The 20566-nt window shown below is 46.2% G+C and overlaps 1 protein-coding gene across 8 annotated transcripts in view; it reads right to left on the bottom strand.

The window, feature by feature from the left end:
• NAPG (NSF attachment protein gamma) overlaps nt 1–13986 on the bottom strand; it is a 31171-nt gene extending 17185 nt beyond the window's left edge. For 3 of the 8 annotated variants that reach the window (XR_007471740.1, XM_033439420.2, XM_033439417.2), the window contains exons 1-11: nt 13830–13986; nt 12214–12281; nt 10059–10143; nt 9339–9356; nt 8640–8730; nt 7567–7676; nt 7389–7455; nt 6732–6802; nt 5558–5636; nt 3834–3913; nt 3254–3383 (exon numbers count right to left, since the gene is read on the bottom strand). Coding sequence is in view for 7 of the 8 variants with exons in the window: in XM_033439420.2 (XP_033295311.1) it covers nt 3254–3383; nt 3834–3913; nt 5558–5636; nt 6732–6802; nt 7389–7455; nt 7567–7676; nt 8640–8730; nt 9339–9356; nt 10059–10143; nt 12214–12281; nt 13830–13885 (855 nt within the window). In the remaining variant the exon portion in view is untranslated. Of the gene's footprint in view, nt 1–42; nt 2305–3253; nt 3384–3833; nt 3914–5557; nt 5637–6731; nt 6803–7388; nt 7456–7566; nt 7677–8639; nt 8731–9338; nt 9357–10058; nt 10144–12213; nt 12282–13517; nt 13690–13829 lie in introns of those variants that run through there. The other 5 variants (XM_033439416.2, XM_004275960.4, XM_033439422.2 and 2 more) reach the window with 5 other exon arrangements.
• Between the last annotated feature and the right edge of the window lie 6580 nt (nt 13987–20566).

The raw sequence follows: 20566 nt of genomic DNA, 5'->3' as shown, positions 1-20566 counted from the left end.
AAATAAACCAAGTAAAATGAATAATAATAAAAAGAATGATCATACTTATAGAGTTTCAGATTTTATTTTCATAATTATATTCCTATAGAAGCAATAACCTGCATTTCCATATCACATTTGATATTATTCATCAGAGCTGGAAATAAGAGGAATAAAGCAGTTTCCATACACAAATACCATACTCTGCATATGTACAAATAAATTCGATATATTACCTAGACTCTGTAGCCTGCTTCGCTTACAACACAACAGAACGCTGACGGCTGGATCCTGAGCACACCCATGCAGACAGACGCCCACTTTGGTAAAGTGATGACATGAGCTCTGGAGACACCTCTTCCTGCTGTGAACACCAGTTCCCCACTTCTGAGTGTCCCCTCAGGGTAAAGGCTTCTATGAGGGGGAAACGAGATGCTCCTCACTAGACACCACGCAGAACAGCCGTGACGTCAGAGACACCCACACGCCCCGCACACGAGTTCTGACATGAAGGCCGAGAAGGGGCTGGTGTGGAGGACGCCCCAGCTCAAGCCTCCTGTGCTGTGAGGCCCAGTCCCATGGCTGCTACAGGACCCTTCGACTCAGCCCTCATTTTTGTTTAATATGTAAGAAAAGAGAAATAAAAGCTTTTTTCCAAAGCTGTAATGGATAATATGGTCTACAGGAAATGGTCTAAAATACCTTTTAAGTGTTGCCAAATCTGTTGATAGGGATTGTTAAGTAGCTCAAATGCACATCAGCATAAGACTCCTGAAGTGTGACTGGATCTGGAGGGCACAGCAGGAGGACGGGGCCTCAGAACTCTTAACACGTCATTAACCAAAAATGCCTAAACATGGCTTTACTGAGACCACCACTCAGTGTCTCCAAACAGTGACTGGAAGTGCGCTGCAGCCCGCAGAGCCACGCAGGCAACAGGGGGACTGGAGAGATTGCGTGGATTAGTGTTCTGCACCAGACTTCTGATAGAGTCCATCCCACTGCCCAACCACTCCGGCACACGGGCCCCGAGAGGACGTTCCCCGAACCCGCCACAGAGCGCAGCGTGGCTGCGACCACTCATGATGACCCACCCCAGGATCCCAGGGAGGCCAGCAGATCCGAGCCCGGGAAGCCAGGCGGGCAGCGTCTCCTGCAGAGCGCACTGTGGTGTCTGGGCCTCTTTCCAGTCAGGGGACAGGGAGATGGCTCTGTGCACAGGGAGAGGAACGCCTCGAAAATGACCCGTCAGGAAAGACCCAGAAAGCACTAGACAGCGGCAGCCCAGCCCTTGAAACTCAGCCCCCGCCTTTCAGCCACATGCAGGAGGTTTACAGACAGCACCTCCTGAGTCAAGCTGCTGTCCTGTCACAGCCCTGCACGACGCAGAGGGAAGCCACGTATGCACCCCAGCCTGATGGAAACCACCACACTGTGCAAACTCAGGACAAAGGTCCTCATTAGTCCCAGTCGGTCAACAACCTGGTGGGTTCAGAGACCATCACTATGTGTTTCAGGTGGAAAAATACCCATATTCCAGAGACAACTGAAGACATTTACAGAATCACTGTAATGTGCCACCCTTCAAAATGTTCAAACTTACACATGAGACTTCAGATGCATCTTGTATTGAGATAAGTAACATTGTAAGGCTCAAAACAGCTTCCTGTCCCAATCTCGCCTCTGAAGATTGAACAATTTAAATGCCTCTGATTATCACGGGGGATAAATTTCCTTCTGAAGGCATAACAAATGTTTAAAATACTATTTTGTTTAACCAGTAAACATCACTTTTAACAGCAATTATTAAATAAAATGCAAAAAAAACTTCTCTAACAATAAATTACAAGAGCCCAAGAGAAAAGGCTATCTAAGACTATCTATGCCTATTACCTTTGTTTACAATAGATCTGTCTAGAATTTGGTTTGCCAATTTTAAAGTCAACTGTCCTAAAATGCGACAGTACATTTCTCTGTTAATGCCTGCTGGTGTCTGAGAAGAGCTCTTATCATGGAAAGAAAAAAATGCTTCACAGGCAGTGGGCAGGACGGGTGGTCCAGGAAATGGGAGCTAAGACTTTGTCTTTACCAGCATCAGAGCCAGGATGGCGTGAGGTCTGGCCACGCCCCGGGCCGTGCGGCGACATCCGGGCCATGTGGGGTCTGTGAGGGGACAAGTGCCTAGCACAGCCCCCCTGCATACTCGTCCTCCTCGTCCTCAGCGGCGGGGGCGGCGTGGCCTTTGGGCGTGGCCTGCGGGGGGGCCGCCGCCTTCTTCTTGACTCCCCCTCCTGGGACCAGCAGGCTCAGGCCCAGCTTCGCGTACTGTCAACGACAAAGCACTGCTCAGACTGGACACTCAGGCCTGACCCGCGACGCCTCCCCGGAGTCACCTGTGAGACGAGCCTGCTCTCCGTCCCCAAAAACCCCAGATACCACTCAGACGGAAAGACCACCATAAAACCCAACGCTGCTCAGCCATCGGGGCTTGTGACCAGGGTGGGGCAGGGGCACGACGAGGAAAACCTCAGTTCTACGGCACACTGAGGAATCAGATAACCGGACACACGAGCTGAGGGACGCTTCTGGTCCTTACGAAATAACCATCTGCTGAGTCAGTGTTGAAAACACAAACTTACAAAAGCTGATGCCAGAATTTACCTAGAAAAGCACTGGTTCCTCCAAGTACATCATTTTATTAAGAAAAAAACAAACTACCAAGGTCTTACACTGATCTGATACCATCACAAGACTAAAGCCACCAGACCAAATGCAATGAGCAGGCGCTCATGAATCTACTGAACAGGGAAACTGGGAAGAAGAGAAGCCTGATCACAGCGGGCGTCCCACTGTGGGGGGACGGGCCCCTCCCGACTCATCCACTTGTCACCACAGGCAGCAAGACGGGGGCCAGCTGCCCCACGTTTACAGATGAGTAAACTGAGCTTCAGACCGTCAGCCACCACCCTGCACCCCACAGCGGGTGCTCTCAGAAGTGGGATTCCAACAGGCCTGCCGACCCACAAAGGCCACGCACCATGGGCCCTGAGACCGTAAGCCTGAGAGAAACTCACTAACCCAGCCCCCTGGAGGGAGGCCAGCAGACGGAGGAGGAGCGGGCGTCGCCCACGGCAAACCCCCCAGCAGCCGGCCAGCCAGGCAACGCGCACCCGTCATGAGCCTCCTCTCTGAGCAGCAGCTCCAGGCGAACAGCAGAGGGAGAAACCTTACGAGCGCATGGGAGAGGGAGGGAGGGCCGAGAGGAGGCACTCACGTCATTGTCCATGTACTTGAACAGGGGCGAGTTGCAGACCTCGGCCACCTGGTCCTGGTCCTGCTGGTCGTAGCCCTCGAGCAGCTGCTCCAGGGCGGTGCAGTCCTCACTGCCATTGAAGCCAGGGATGCTGCGGGGAGCACACGGCACGTCTGCGTCCGGCCCTCGGCGCACCCACCCACACCGGACGGCCGACAGCGGAGAACCCGGGGCCCCGGAGCCAGGGTGCCTGGCCTCAGGCTGCTCGGTTTAAACATGGCCAAGGAGAAAACCCCTTATAGCCTGACCTTCCTGTAACATACAACCTGAAGACTTTTCTTTCTCTTGTTATTTTTTTCTTAGATGGCAAATATCACAAAATCACTCAATTCCACGGAAGCCCCCAGGAGAAAAACACAGGAAAGAACACAACTCATAAAAATTCTGCTGCAGAAGCTGAAATTCTAGCCACGCACTCATATTGCTCTGAACTATATTAAAAACAAAAAAACAGAAAACAAAAACCCCGTTCCACAGCCAGGACTGCCTATCTAGGCAGTGAGCTGGGGCGGAGAAGCAGCCGTGCACTGGCAGGTCTTACCTGTAGCTCTCCCGGACGCAGCGCTCTGCGGCCACGTAGTCATTTCTGTGCAGATGCACTAAGACTTGGGCAATTGTTTTCTAAAACAAAAGAGGTGATTAGGCCAAGATCATATCCCTGCAGAAGTCAATTTCCTGACACCTGGAATTTGACTCGGTTTGCACCTGGAGAGACTCGTGAATTCTGCAGCCACCTCCACAGGACACTGGGGGGAGAACACCCCAGAACACCGCACCTCAAACTACAGTGCGCACACCCCACCCGGGGGTCTTGCTGGAGACGGTGGAGCTGGTGGTGGGGAAGCCTGAGAGTCCACTGCTCCTCACCGGCTCCCAGGTGGTCGTGGTCCCGCCAGTCTGAGGGCCACACTTGGAGAAACAAAGCCCCAGAACACAGCCACTGCACAATTTACAGAAAATTTCCTCTAAATGCTTATATAGGTTTCATTTTGAAAAGGGAACAAGAAGCAGGGGGCATAACTCTGCAATTCTACTTTGGAATTCTTCAAGAGATACGAGGAAAAGATAAATGAATGGAAACTTCATGTAACAGAAATAGACACTATTTATAAGCCAACAAAAGGACTGAGACCACAGACACAACTGATAAGATCTTATCGGCAAAAGAGCTCTTCACGAAGTATTTTTCAATCTTTTTTATATCTATTTTTTCAGACAACTTTTATTGATCTTTTGTCATCTCCGTTTTCAGATTAAGCCCATCTGCTTATTTTATTTATATAAAAGCCCATCCGGTATTTTATTTCAGACACTGCTTTTTCAGTTCTAAAATTCTCATTTAGTTCATTTATAGTTTCTATTAAAAAAATAAAAATCAGTCCTTTTGTCCATTATTTCGCCCATGTTCACCTCTGCCCCATGGAGCAGCTGTGACAGCTGCTTCCTGGTCCTGACCTGGTGACTCCAACATCCGGGTCCCCTCTGTGGTCCTTCCTCCTGACAACGGTCACACTTTCCTGACCCGTTCTATGTTGAGTCACCTGGGACTGCCCCCTGGACACTGCAGGGCCCTCCCACGATCTCGGGCTCAGGCTGCACGTTCTGTCTGCTTTCTGGGCAGTGGCTCTAGTCTTAGTTCAGCCACCTGCTCCGCTGCTCTGGGTGTGCCCTGCACACGCAGCTGGAGTGCCCCCCCCCACTCACAGCCACACACACACACACACACACGCACGCACACGCGCGCGTACTGGGGGGGGCGGGGAGGGCCCACTTCCAGCCCTCCTCTCTGGGCTCTTCTGGCTCTCTGAGCTCATCTTCCCAGCTCCTCCGACAGGGGCAGACAGTGTTTCATCCGCCTGCACCACCGTCCCAGCTGCAACTCCACGACCAGGGCTCAGCTGCAGAGGAGCCGAGGGAGAAGGAGCAGGAGACGTGGGGCCTCTCCTCTGAGCCCCTCTGGTTAGACAGATGGGGCGGGGGGCCCTCGGGGAGGAAAGCCGCCCTGTGCTCCCTGCCCTCCAGCCCTCTTGGCTGCTCACTTTTCAGGGTCCGAGGGGCACAGCCTTCTGTTTTGCCTAGCAGTGTTAGCTGTGATCAGGAGAGAGGTGATAGTGGGCTTACTCCATCTTGGCCAAAAACAGAGGCCCATAAGGTATTATTTTAAAAATAAACAAACATTCAGGGAACCCGGTCTTAGGTACACAGTTACACCAATATGAAAAATGATCTAAGGAAAAGCCAAATATAAGCACTTTCAAAGCATACCTTATAACAAGTTGGATAATTCTCAATTTCCTTATAAATATTTTTTTCTTTCTGAATAGAGAGTGCCGCCTCATCAAACCTAAAGACAAAATAAGAAATGCAGAACAAGGCGGGTCTAAGTGATCCACAGCAGAGGTCCTATAATGTACTTGATGTTACAGGTTTTAGAGAAGTAAAGACCACATCAGGCACTGTAACGACTGCTCCATAACCCGTGTTTCCGTAAGCTCTGCTCACTCGGCTTGCCTTCTAAATGTCAGACTCGCCCTTCTAAGACACCAAGCAGACAGGGCGAAAGAACTCAAGGACAGGCCGCTTCATATGTGGAGTTTTAGGTCTAGTAAGGACCATCCATTAATGAGCACCCAGCAAGTCCAACAAACCGCTCTGTGAGCATCTGTGAGACGTGCCGGAGCCCAGCCCTGACTCAGTCACCGCGGATCCCTTTCCCTCACTGAAAGGCCGTGCAGACGCCCCAAGAGCACTGGCTCCCAGGAACCAGGACCCCCACCGGGCCCTCACACGCCCACCGCGGCCTTCATGACCCCGACAGCTCCTGGGGCCAGAACGCGCAGCAGGGGAGAGTAGACAGGGAGAGGCGAAACAAGGTCCTTCTTGCCACTTTGACCCTCAACAGTCTTCTTCCATCTACTCTCACATATTTTCCTTTGCAGAATTTTATTAATAAGGGAGATTGTTTACTAAGCTTAAGTTGAAGTAAAACACAAAAGGAAAATCCATAGGATTCTAGGTTTCTGGGGTCCGGCTATTTGTGCCATAGGTCCTAAGTGTGAAGGAGAAAAAATCAGTACCCTGTCTAACGACGCTATTTGGCTGTCGTAACCTGTCAATTTTCCTGGGTGAGCACTTAGGGCATCTTGTCACTTAGCTCATACGGATACTTGTCCTTGAGAGGCATCACCACCCACCCAGACAACAGAACAAGACAACTGCCCCCTCCCAAGTTGCTGAGTCAGGGCTTAGCCAACAAGAGCACAACGCACGATACATTTTGGGATGACACTTTAGAGAAGCGGCAGATCTTTCAATATTTAATCCAACGTGCTGCTGTCTTGTAGCCTGGTGTGCCCATGGTTACACCAAAAGATTAACAAGCCTGTCCCTGTGGCCAGAAGGTCACAGGGACACAGGAGCACAGCTCTATGACACGTACCTGCGCCCTCGCACCAGCAGCCTGGAGGCCTTTCCTAGTAATTCAACTGCCTGTCGTAAGCGCTCTTCATTCTGCAGGAATCCAAGAGAAGGGAGTGTTGGCTGCTTCAATGTAGGAATCTTTTTCTTCCCCTAACAATTTCTGATAAAAAAGTAATGGCACTGGGGACTTCCCTGGTGGTCCAGTGGTAAAGAATCTGCCTTACAATGCAGGGGACGTGGGTTCGAACCCTGGTCAGGGAACTAAGATCCCACAAGCCGTGGAGCAACTAAGCCCACACGCCACAACTACAGAGCCCACACGCCCTGGAGACCGCACGCCACAACGAGAGAGAGAAAGCCCATGTGCCACAACGAAGAGCCCGCACCGCCACGAAAGATCCTGCACACCACAACTAAGACTTGATGCAGCCAAAAATAAATAAAATAAATAATAAATAAATCTTAAAAAAAAAAAGGTAATAGCACTGGATCGGGGGTGGGGTGGGGGTGGGAATTCCTCCAAAGCTGCTAAGCCAACTCACTACTAACAGAAGAAAACAAGAGTTCAGCTGTGAGCACAGAAAAGTTTTCAAAGCAGCCACTGCATTTCTCTGTTTTCCTATATATCACGAACATAAAATTCTATATACTCAAAGAAAAAAAAATTCAAACTTACTTCAAACACATTAGCTGTCTGCTGATATAACTGCACAGCCTTTTCTGGATCCACGTTTTCTATAAGCCTAAATTAGACAAGAAATTCTGACTTACATGAGAAATAGAAAACTTGTTTTACAAAGGACTTTATTAAAACAAAAAGACTTCCACGCAGAGACCTGTGTCCACACACTCACTTTCCAGCCCGCTCCAAGGCCATGGCTGCTGTGTCCGGGGTGCCGTTCTCCAGGTACATCATGCTAGCTTTCTCAATCAGCTGAACAGCCTCCGGGAGTTTTTGCATCTCCTTTAGGCAAACAATACAGCATGGACCAGTAAGTGCAACAACTTAAATACAGAATTAACAATCTGAAATTCAAGAAAGCAAAGGACCCAAAACATAATACAATAATAAACATATTGAAAATGAAATGCGTTCACATGGTCACTCTCTCCATCAAGCTTCATTTTGCTAAACCAAAAACGCATCAGTTGATTTCTGCAGAGTTCATCCCTTCACAGAGTTTCAGGGAAACTACACACACAGTAGAAACCAAAATACTTGCTCTTCACAGTTTTCTAAGCATTTACAATTCCTGGAATACTTATGAGCTCCTACTACATACAAGGCCTGTGCCAAAGGCTGCAAACTGGCAGCCCAAGGGCTGTGTGTCATTTCCGAGGATGGCTTGCTTCAACCCTCCATATCTTAAAGTCAGATACTTTCACAGGAGGTCTGTTCTGTGGCTTCGCATTTTAAACATGTCATAGGCTACGGCATCTGCAGGCTTGCGCCCCACATGGCACTGGCGAGTGGGGCTGTGCAGCAGCCGGCCTCCTCCAGGGGCGTGTTTCTTCCCACTTCCTGCACACCCAGGCCGGCCTCCTCCATCTCAGCAAGGCCTGCGTTCACCTGCGCTTGCAGCCCTCTTACTCTGAGCGCCATCAACAGAGTAACCCTACGTATCTTATTAGTAAACTCCAAGTCTCAGCATCATGTGCTCCTTATGTCTAATATCTCCAATTCAAAACTTTTTTTAAAAACTGAAGAAAAATCATGTAAAAGCTAGATGTAAAGATTTTAGGTATTATCTATTTAGGGTTGACATACTGTATCTCCGTGCTGACCTTGCACAGGTTGTTTTCAAGTCTGTCCTTCACTAAGTTAACAAATTCTTTAGGATACAAAACTTGCTGGTCTTGTTCTTATGGGAACTTCAAACTGTAACTCATTTTACCTATAGAGCAGCTGTGACACAACGGTACTGACCTTCAGCATCATGCCGGCTTGTTCATAAGCTCTGCAGAGAGAATATAAGTTCTCAGATGAGATCTTGATGAGATGGGGGAAGAGAAGCTTTCTACCACAGACATGAGAAGCTTCATCAATTAAAACTGGCTCAGACAACACATACTTACTTTAGGCTCTCATTACAACACAACATAATTTTTCTTCCTTTTATTTACGTGGGCAATAATGCCTTGGAAACAACAGACATCTGAGGTAAAGGGATTTCACTTTGCAGATGCAAAGTTAAGTAAAGGTCAGAGAGGTTAAATGACTTTCTACTGTACTTGACAAACCTAAATCCAAGTTTTGAAACAAGTAAGTGTTTTTCTCCACAAAAGCAAAAGAAAGCTTCCTGCTTCTCTCCACAGGCACCATTAACTATTAAAAAAGAGGGAAAAAAAGAGATTCTAACTCGTTTTTTCATAGGTTATTGAACAAAACGGTCCTAAAAATATGATGGTGATTTAACTTAAACACTGAATTATCTTAGGAGTGACTTCATTTTTAAGGTTCAGGTGAAGACTGAAACAAATGGAAATGACTATTTTATTTAAATCAATACAAATTAATTCACTATTTCTGAATTTATAACAGGAAAAATTTACTGACCTAAGAAAAAGCAACATTTAAAACATAATAATCTACAAATACATGAACACATGGAGAATATTTACTTACTTGGCAGCATGAAAAAGACTGAATAGATGTAACAAAGTCAAAATTAAGGGAAAAAAAGCAAATCAATAGTTTCTAAAGATCTGCTATTTAAAAAACAAGGTTAACTAAATCACTGTCCCAGTTTGTTTGAAAAGACTAACCCTACAAATCAGGAAAAGAAGAAAAATTTATCACCTGTAGCTGTCTCCTAAAAACTATGTAATTCACAAAAACACTGACAAAACACATCGATTTTTAAGCTACTTCCATGATGCATTAACTTGAAGTTTTACTAAAATGCAAGGTTATTATATCCATAATCTGCAAGTGAGGTAAAATAAACATTTTTTAGTTGATAAGATTATAAAATACCTCAGGAAAATTTGTTTTAAACTACTTAAAAATTTTATTTCAAATATCGGAGGAAAACTACATTTTTAAAATATTTATAGAGCAGTTAACATGTCTCTAATACCCGTGCCACTTCTTCATTTTTCAGCACCTGTCTCTATATCTCCCTCACTTCATCCCAAGTAAAACCATCATGAAGCAAATCCAGAAACAACAGAAATAAACTCTCAAACGCAGCTCTGCAAAGCAGTGTGGACCTTATGACCAAGTCTCTATAAATGCACTTTCAGAGTTTAGACATGCAGTATTTTTCTAAGTGGCTTCTAATTTAATAGCACTGTACTCCACATGCAGCAAATTTATAACAATCTCTAAAGGCTGAAAAGATACGCCCTGTTATTCTCGTGGGCGACAGCTTCTCTCAGGCAGGCGTCTTTTGCTTGTTCAAACTGTTTGGCATTTTTAAAAGCAACAGCTGAAAGAGAGAAAAAATATATAGACTGTCTATTTCCATCATTTAAAGAAACCTCAAATAAATCCTTACCAAAATGTGCATGACATGTGAAGTATCAGAAAATAAACTTAACACTTATTTTAATCAAATACTTAAGAAATTTCATAAAACTATAAATACTACTTTTTTCTAAGCCATTTTCTTACAACTTTTTTGATTATCAATAACTTACAAGTATTTTCAAAAGGTTTTTTTTTCTTAATTGTACACTATTGGCAATAAATCAGTACTCCTTCCACTCAAGCCCAAGTCTTTCTAACACCACCATCTAAGCTTGGGAAACTAAGACGGCATCAGTCAAACCAACACACCCAAACTACAGGCACTGTCACTAAAACAGCACCTTACCTCACCAGTTTCACATTTAATAATAGAAACAGTGCTTTAGTTATGGCTTATTCTATCTTTTAAATTATTCTGAAACTGAAGTCTAATAAACACACTCAATATTTTTATAATAAATCTTCCTTTTTGGCACAATCTTTAAATACGATCTTACAGACTTTGGAAAACTTACAAAGTGTTGCTTACAAATAAATGAAAAGGATACTGCTTTAAGAAAACATTGTTTGTTAAAAACACACTCTTAGGGCTTCCCTGGTGGCGCAGTGGTTGAGAGTCCGCCTGCCGATGCAGGGGACACAGGTTCGTGCCCCGGTCCGGGAAGATCCCACATGCCACGGAGCAGCTAGGCCCGTGAGCCATGGCCGCTGAGCCTCTGCGTCCGGAGCCTGTGCTCCGCAATGGGAGAGGCTACAACAGTGAGAGGCCCGCGTACCACAAAAAACAAAACAAAACAAAACAAAAAAACCACCCACACTCTTAAAATTACATTTAACAAAATGTAGAAAATAAACAAATGACAAACTATTTTCATCCCTGCATTTCTACATTTTTCTCTTTGAAAAATTTACTGATGAAATGTATCTTGCATAACCCCTTAACGAAAATAAACAAAAGATGTTTTCATGGGAAAATCTGACTTGAAATATTCATTTCTGAAAGCAGCTCATGGTCACAGATACATACATAACAACTCTGTGTTAAATTTCCCTCATGGAGGATACTTGCAAAATGTTGTGCCCTCCAGTTACAAAGGTGTTCTTGTACAAGGTGTCCATAAAATCCATGTAAAATTTGAACTTCTAATAATTTTCCTTCTAAATATGAGGTACAGTAATTTCCATAATGCAACAGAGAATTTACTCAAGACTTAAATAAAAGCGCTAAAGATTAATTTGTTGTCATTTCTTTTATTATCTAGAAAATACATCCTACATTATGCTTATTAGTTTCAATTTACTGACTTCTTTCTTCTTGGTGACATACTAAAACTAAACTTTGCCAAAAGCACATTTCCTAGGTGATTTCTACAAATGTGATCAGGGCTACTGCTGAAACACACAGTAAAATGTGTCCAGGGTATTTCAAAATCGTATTATGCTTTATAACCAAAATAATCACGGATATGTTGAAAACTATCATTCCATAACTTAAAATGCTAAATTTTTAACAAATTCCCTTTCTGTTGCAAATTTCAGGTTGTTTTTATCTCATATGCAGATAAAGGCAATAAAACATGCATATGAGCTTAACTCTTCATGAACACATATCAGTGCATCTCCACAGGAGGGTCATCAAGAGCGAGAGCCAAACACGCTCTGTGCGCATGCGGAAGATAAGCCTAAGGTTTTAAAAAGCCAACGAGAAAAATCTTTATTCAGTAATAGGTAGTAAAAAATATGACCAAACTCCCAGAAGTAGTATCAACTGAGTGAAGTTCAAGAACATATGAACGATGTTAAAAGCCTGCAGGGGCACCCGCCGTGCCATCTGCACTCGTGGGAGAGGGAGAGGCGGCTGGGTCTACAGCTCAGAACTCGACATCTGAAAACAGGAAGTGGAAAAGCGCAGGGTTTAACAATGCAAATACTATATAGGAAGCATTAAGAGTGAGAACCATGCCGAGATGAAGTTACCAGCCTGCTTCAAGATTACACACTGCAGGGACAGGGCTACAGTCACACGTACCTGCTTTTCCATACTCAGAAGCGGCACTGTCATAATCTGGCTTCCATTTTAAAAAACCAGTTTTCAGGCTAAAATGAAAGAGAGACACATTTAACAGAAGTTACCAACCACACTCCTAAGTCAGAACCCTGCTTATAAGGATCTTGTAGGTCATTAAAAAGGGAGGGGGGGACCATCAGGTACACAGTCCCCATCTCGCCCACCTCCATCCAAACTTACTGACAATTACAAACAACCTCACCACTTTCCCTCCCACTGTCATAGACATGATTTCCCCCTTTTGAAATGTCTGTATAGCATCCAAGGGGAGTGGAGGTTCTCAAGGCCTGATCCCCAGATGAGCAGCATCACGCAGAAGTGCGCTAGAAATGTATGAAGTGCTGAGCCCCAGCCCAGCCCTGCTGAACCAGGACCCCGGGAGTGGCAGCAGCAGCAATCCAGGGTGTAACAAGCCCTGAGACGCACAGAAGCTTGAGGTAGGCTGAAGCACAGCAATAAGCAGGTGGACTCGTGAGACTGCAGCTCAGGAAAGGCCGGAGATTACCAGAATCATCAGCACCTGTCACACCCGTGAAGACCCGCAGGGAGACTGGAGAGAGAGGCCAGAAAGACTACAGAACCAAACACTCAGAGAGACACAGGGAATCAGCAAAAAAGACTGCAGTTAACCACCAGTGAACAGGAAGGACAACCAGAAACAGGATGACGGGAAAGCACGACAAACTTCTTTCCAGGATCCCAGGATCACACGGCATCTTAGACACCGCACCAAAGGACAATCAATTGAGTCCCTATCTAATTTGCCCTTTCTGAAACTCTTTTTAAAATTTTATGATAATTTCACATTGTCAAACTTGGGTGTGCATAAGAACCGCTAAATAAACACCATCTTAAATTCTACATTTGAATTCAGTTAGTGAAAGCCTGCTTACATGTAACAGTGTTACCTTCCAAAGAATCAGGGAAGCCCCAGAGCCTGCAGAAGTACACCCTTCATTTTGTTCCTTTTAATTTTCTGCCAATTAAATTTATTTAACATTTGTGTTTGTCTAATACTGTTATAAGATTCAAATTTGTAAACAGTTCTCAAGCTTACCAAAAACATTATTGTTCGGAAAAATAAAATCCTTAAATTGCAACCTGTCTACTCTAATCCACCAACTGAGGAAGTGCTGCAATAAAGCAAAATTCTAATCCACCACCTCTACCCCAAAGCCCTCATTATATTCTGTATCTTAACATAATTTTTAAAAACCCCACCAAAAACAAGATACAATCTCTCAATTGTCTTATGTGCTACATACACATGGGAAAAGCTAAAGATTTTTAAATACAGTTGGGCCTGGAAGCCGCCCAACGCGCCGGGAAGCAACCGGCATCCCAACTGCCGACGCGGAGAGCCGTGCCCGCGACAACGGCGGCGCCCCCACGGCCCCAGGCAAGACGACTTCTGACGTCCGACGGCAGCGCTTCCGGGGCGCGGCGACCCCACCACGCCCGTCCGGCCCGGCCCCCCCCCCCCGCCCCAGCACCCCCCACCCGGTGCTGACTCAGACCGGCCTCGGAGGGGCCCGGTCCAGGCGCCTACCCAGGGCAGCGCTGGGCCTCTCACTCACCATTTCTCTGCTTTGGCCAGGTGCTCCAGCCCCTCGTTTATCTTCTGAGCCGCCATCTCCGCGGCGCGGCCCTGACGTGGAGGCCGAGAGCCCGCCGAATGGGCGTGGGAACGCCGAAGAGGAGGCCGGTACTGCGCCGCAGCCGCGCTACCAGGGCCCGTAAGGCTCAAACCTAGTGCAGCGAAGCGGCCCAGGAGCCGCGCAGGCGCCGCACAGGCAGATGTTGCGCAGGCGCAGAGCGCCCGGGCTGGCCTCAAGCGTGGCCCAGTGCGCAGGCGCAGTGGGTAGTAAAGGGGTTCGCGATTCCATTCGCCAGTGGAACGCAGTTTTTTTGAGCACGTTTTATGTATCAGGCGCTGTTCTAACCACTGGCAGGTCGGCAGGGAGTGCGACAGACCGAACCCTAGCTCCGATAATTCGATAACTGTTCACCTTCAACAGAACTCCCGCCTTTTGCCGTCCCTCTGCCCCTATTCACCCGTCCCTCTTTACCCAGCGTGGGTTCCGTGCTCCATCACTTTAGCTTCCCATCTGCGTGTCCTCGAAACACCCCGGGTTCTCTGTGCCTCTTTTCTCCTTGTTTGGGGAAAACGCAGCTCTCCACCGACTCCGGAACTGCTCAGAGCAGGTGAAGGGGGCTGGAGGAAAACAAAGCAGCTGCTGACATGACTCGTTACTCGAATTAATGCTCACAGACATCCAGGAGGCCTCTGTGCTGCTGAGCGACTGTACATTTTCCCGGTCAGATAACGCACCCACTCGCTGGGATGGCTGTCCACACCCACTTCCCTTCAGAACTCCAACACAATCTCCCTGCCTCCCCGCCTGACTGCCGACTCTTCCTGTTTAATAGAAAATAGCAATTAAAAGAGACCTTCCTTTCGGGCCCACCACCCTGTCTCCCAATCTACCTGCATCTTTTGCAGATGTGCTGCACTTCCTCTGGTGTCTGGGTGAAGTGGCCTCGGTCCTTCCCCGTCCATCCTCACGTCCTTTAGGCTCTTGGGTACAGTCACACCCCGGCAGGAGGCCTCCCGTCGTCCTGTCCTCTGGCCACAGCAATCCTAGAGGGGCCAGTGGAAGCTGGGCCTCGGCTCCTGGGACCAAGTCCACTCCACTTCTGCCCATTTTATTGGTCAAAGCAAGTCGCAAGGCAAGACCAGATTCAAGAGGTGGGGACACAGGAGCTGTGAAATGTGGTGGCCGTGACTGCCTGTCCACCGCCGCTCTGGGGTGACTGGGGAAGTACAGGAGGACCGTCTCTGATGTCTTTGTCCAGAAACAGAAAACCTTACGTCTTTGAGTGAAATCACACTTAACACCCAATGTGGTCAACCTGTAAAACCAAAGGGTGAAAGGGTGCAGAGTTCTTCTAAAGGATTTACACTCAGAGTCTGTAGCCTCCTCCTCGTTGGCCCTTGTTCACACATTCCTTTATTAATATTTCCTGTAACTACTCTGAATGGGCTCTGTTCCTACACACGCAGGACACAGTGGTGAGCGTGGAACCAGATGTGCCTTCTGGTGCCCATCTCCTTATGGGACTCCCATGTCACCTGAAACGTCTATTCAATGAATCTGTATGCTTTTCTCCTGTTAATCTGTCATTGTCTGTTTCATGTTCAGACCCAGCCAGGGATGCTAAGAGGGTCGAGGCTTAAAATAGAGCTTGCTACCCCAAATGGCTCTCCGGGGTGGGCTGCCATCTGGGAGAGTTCTCAGCGTCCCCAGACTCCTTGCAACCACAAACTTGCCCCACCCCAGTCTCGTCTGATGCCTGGAAGCAAGATTCCTAGACCCACCTCCCTCTGCTGATGTTCAATGAAATGAAGGGTCTTTGTCGTCACTTGGGGAAAGAGTTTGGTTGATGAACTCTGGCTGTTTCAGCCCACAGATCATAACTGGGGAAACACAGGAGCTCCTATATCAAGTTGTGTGTTTTGTTTAATTCCTAGTACCTTTGCAGTGTTATCGTTTACTGTTTTGTTGTTTCCAAGTATACTGCTACTTTATAGATGAGATACACTTCTGAGATTGGCCCAAGAGTATAACCATAAGTCATAAAATCATTTCTCTAGGAAAATATATTCTGAGCTACAAAAAAAAACCCAACCTTGCAACGAAACGTTTAGAACAAATCCTATTATAATTTGATGGGTCCGTCTCCTTGTAATAGGATTTTAGAAAATTATCCCTGGCTTTTTTGGGGAGAAGATGATAGATGCCATTATGATCTATATATATTTTTTCTTTGTAAAGTCTTAGTGATAAAAAAATCATCTCTAGGTCTCTGTGAGATTGATGTAGAGAATGACTTCTCCAGACAGGTGCAGTGTGTGCTCAGAAGTCTAAAGACTCACACATAACCTATCAGAATGTGAGCTCCCTGTGCTCCCCAGATCTGCTTCTCCTCACCCACGCTGGTTGATAGCGACTCAGCCTGCTTGCTGCCCAAACACGTGTGAGGACACCGAGGAGGCTCAGAGAAGCTAAGAAACTTGCCTGATGCCTCACAGCCAATCAGTGGGAGCCCAGAGCCATTTGACTCCAAAGTCTACACTTGAGCCACTATAATGGACTGAAAAATCTTCTCTGTTTCGTAGTAAAGTTGACCCTTGAACAACGTGGTGGTTAGGGGTCCCAGCCCCGCCAGGCAGTCAAAACTCCACATGAAACATTTGACTCCCCCAGAACTCAACCACTAATAACTCACTGTTGACTGGAGGCGTTACCAGTAACATAAACTGTTGATTAACACATATTTTGTATGTTGTATGTACTATATATTCTATTCTTACAATAAAATGAGCTAGAGAAAAGAAAATATTATTAAGAAAATCATAAGGAAGAGAAAACACACTTACAGTACTGTGCTGTACTTATTGACGTCATAACTTTACATGGTCTGTTCACAAGATGAATCATCAGTACCTACATCAAAATTGTCTCGTGATACAAAACACTGTAGGTGTTATATGTATTACTAACACTAGACGTCAAAGATTAAAAGATAATGTGAAAAGTAAATTCATATTTATTTACAGGTGTAATGATTCAGGCATTGATAACAAAGAAGCAGCAATGTGATTGCTTTATGGTCACCTAGTGTCATCCATACGGTTGCCTCTTGGTAGCCCAGCCTATATACTCATGAGTGAATCAATATATAAAAATTTTATGGCACACAGTATTATGGCATATTCATAATACAGTATTGGACACACTGTTACACTTATCTGTTGATGATAGGCTGATAGGCAGTTCCTCCAATTACAAGAGAGAGAGTTCTACCGTACAGTAATGTAATTTTCTGAAAGTAAAGTTATGAAGCAGTTAGAAAACGAACGTTATTAATTTTATATTACATATCAGTCACCTTATGCTTATGTAAGGAGAGACCAGTGTCTACATATATCTTATGCATTCATGACATACCTTTTAATTTTTTTCGATATTTCTCAGCTTTGTGGTTCATCTGTGTGTTTTTCAAATTGTTGACAATCCCCCCCCAATTTTCCAATATATTTACTAAAAAACCCGCATATAAGCGGACCCACACAGTTCAAACCAGTGTTGTTCAAGGGGTCAACTGTAGTTTAATAAACAACTCACACATTACCCCCACTAAGGTGCATGGACCAATTATAGATTTCCAAATGTTTTTAAAGAAAAACATCACAGTGCACTTTACTACGTATGGTACTTATTTGAAATTTCACTAATAATTTAAAAGTTGGGGTTGAGAGTTTATTAGGTGTGACCGAAGTGAGCTGCCAGGTGACTGTTCCTCCCACGTGTGGCGCTGGGGCTCCGGAGCCCGGGGCCGGTGGGCTCTGCGTCCTGCAGTTCCCCTTGAAAGCGCCAGGGGGCACCACCTGCATGTACTTTTATAGCCACCAGGCATCCAAACAAGAGTGGTGATGACTTTGGATAACAGTCAGGTTCGGTTTTGCTTTCATACTGTACTTTCCACATGACAGCGATGCCCTTCACTATTTTGTTGGCAAGTTAAACAGTGCCGCCCAAGGGCTCCGAGTGCAGTAGAGCTGGAAAGGTCTGCAGCATTGATGTTCAACAGCACGTGTGTTTCACATGAACTTGAACCAACACAATCGTCTTGATGAGCATCACTTTTAAGAGGACAGAGATATATGTATAGCTGATTCACTTTGTTATAAAGCAGAAGCTAACACACTATTGTAAAGCAATTATACTCCAATAAAGATGTTTAAAAAAAAAAGACAGAGAAAAAGATGTAGAACGTTGCTCGTTCTCTTTGAATGAAAGATAAAACCAGCCTACTGACTTGGCTTGGAGGAGTCCTACTCTGTATTTTGTTGCACTGCTTGGAGATGACCTATTCCACCCTGCAAATGGTCTCTTTTTAAAACCATATCCTATAGGTGTATTTGTAAAGACAGCTTTAGCCTCACATTGTAATAATTTAATTCTCTTGCAAGGAGAATATATTCACGTGGTTATATTTTGTGCAAATGACAATTAGGAAACTTGAAATAATACAACTTAAAATATTAAGAACGCTTGACTCTGAAGTTTTAAAAAATAACATGCATCTTCCAAACGAAAAATTCCTCCAGACGTGCACACTTTGAAGCTATTGGGAAGAAGCAGGTGTGACCTGGGTTTATCTTGTTCACTCTTTAGGCATTTACTCAGCAAATCTTTGTGGAGTGGGTTCTCCATGCCAGGCACTGCTCCAGGCTGTACCCCACCCCCGGGGATGGACGGGTACGGTGAGGGAGTAGGAGGCAGGCAGGAAACACGCTAAATAAACCAGTGTAGACGGGATGCTAGATGGATCCCTGCTTCGGGGAAAATAAGAGGAGCGGCTGGGACAGTGGGTGGTGAGGGTGGGCGCAGTTACCTCCCTGGGCAGGTGAGCGTAGGTGACTGTTGAGTAAAGACCTGCCCGAATGAAGGCCTGAGCCAGGGTCTGTCCGGCGCAGGAGCGCTGCTGATAAAGTGTGGCAGCATGTTGGTGACGCCGGGGTGCCTGGCCCCTTCCAGGAGCACAAGGAACCACTGAACCAACACACCTTCCTGAGTCAAGATCTGTCTGGAACCAGGCAAAGTTTGAAGTATGCTTGAAAATCTTCAGGAAAACATCTCTCACTTAAATATAACTTCCTTCTGCTTGTGTGATTAGAAATTAATACATGTTAATAGAGAAGCTTAGAAAGTACTCATAGTCTATGTGTGATAGGAAGTGTACTCAAATGTGAAAATTTCAAGCCCACAATGGCACTGGGACTGCAACAGCAGCTGTAAGACCCTTCTTCTCGAGATTCTCGGTAGCTGAGGAGATAGAATAACAGCAGTATGGTAAGGCACATGCTAGAAAAAGAGAAAAGATCCAGAGAGGGACCGTGGCCATGTCAATCCCCCAAGCTCCCCCGCCAGCTCCCCGGGACTGCCTTTCCCCATCTGTCCGCTGAGCGGCGCTCCTGGCCTGCAGCGCCTCCCGGGAGGCCAGGAAGCAGGAAGGCCACGGATGAGCAAGGATTCAGTACTGCCATAATGTGAAGGGTCCTCCCAGATTCGGAAAAAGGAAGAAAACCCCCATCCTTCCCAGCCCCCAATGAAATCAGAGATGAAAGAAGATGGTTTTAGCCTGGCAAATAAGAAAATAAACAAGTGCTTGAGTGGCTAAGTTTTTCCTTTTAAATTTGTTTTTGCAAAGGGTTTTTCTTCCCTGAAAAACAAAATACTAAAATAGCAAGTTATGTTTTCATTTACAAATCCTTCTCAAGAGGAAATGTAATAATAACAAGGGGTTCCCATTGGATCCCAGCTTGTCTCATAATGTAAATACACGTCTCTTCTCTGGGGAAAGAAACCTACCCTAGGCCAGGTAGCTCTCATCTAAATTGGTGATTTTATTCATTTGGGTTTTTTCCTCCTCTTTTACCTTGAACAACCTCTCAAACAGAACAGAAATTCGAGATTCTACGGCTGAATATCAGACGGAAGGGGCCTCTTCGGCGAGGGATACACAGTATAAAGGATGGTGGCGAAATGATTTGCTGTGCTCGCTATGCTTTATTCCAAATCCTGTGCAAAGCTAGTTTGCCCCTCACCAAGTCTCACCTTGAGCCAAACGTCCACAGGATGAGAGAGCAGGGCTGTGTCCTGGGAAGAAGAGGCTTAGGGTTCATCATCCTTTCCGACCTCAGCTCTGTTTCTTATAAGACAGAAATCATTGGGGTTCTTGAGCCTCGGTTTCCTTTCCTATAAAATGGGGATAATAATACTGCGGTGGATTGAAAGTGGTGGTCAAATCTCAGACGCCCGTCCCACTGAGAGGTGGGGTCTGTGTCGCCTGCCTTGCAGCCGGGTGGGTCTGTGACTGTTTGAACAATAGAACTTGGAGGAAGCGATGTTCCAGGGCCCAGGCCTTCGGGCAAGGCGACTCCCACTTCCCGGCGCTCTGGGCGCCCTGACCAGTCTAAGCCCAAGCTCACGGTGAGAGGTCCGCGTATGCAGAGGGAAGGATGCCCAGCTCTTCCAGCATCGGAGGTCCCAGCCATCACGAAGCGGACACGGGGCCCCTGACTGTGCTCCACTCAAAGTCCAGTCCACACAGTCTCAGGATACATTCATGACATTTTGTTTTCAGCCCCAAGCTTCGGGACTGTTTGCTAAGCAGCGGTAGATAAGCCCACAGAGTGCCTGTCCTGTGAGCCATTGTCGATTTCACAGGTGACTGTCCAAAGCAC

The sequence above is a fragment of the Orcinus orca genome, chromosome 15 (assembly GCF_937001465.1).
Source record: "Orcinus orca chromosome 15, mOrcOrc1.1, whole genome shotgun sequence".
NCBI classification, from domain to species: domain Eukaryota; kingdom Metazoa; phylum Chordata; class Mammalia; order Artiodactyla; family Delphinidae; genus Orcinus; species Orcinus orca.
This window is presented reverse-complemented; position numbering and strand designations above follow the sequence as displayed.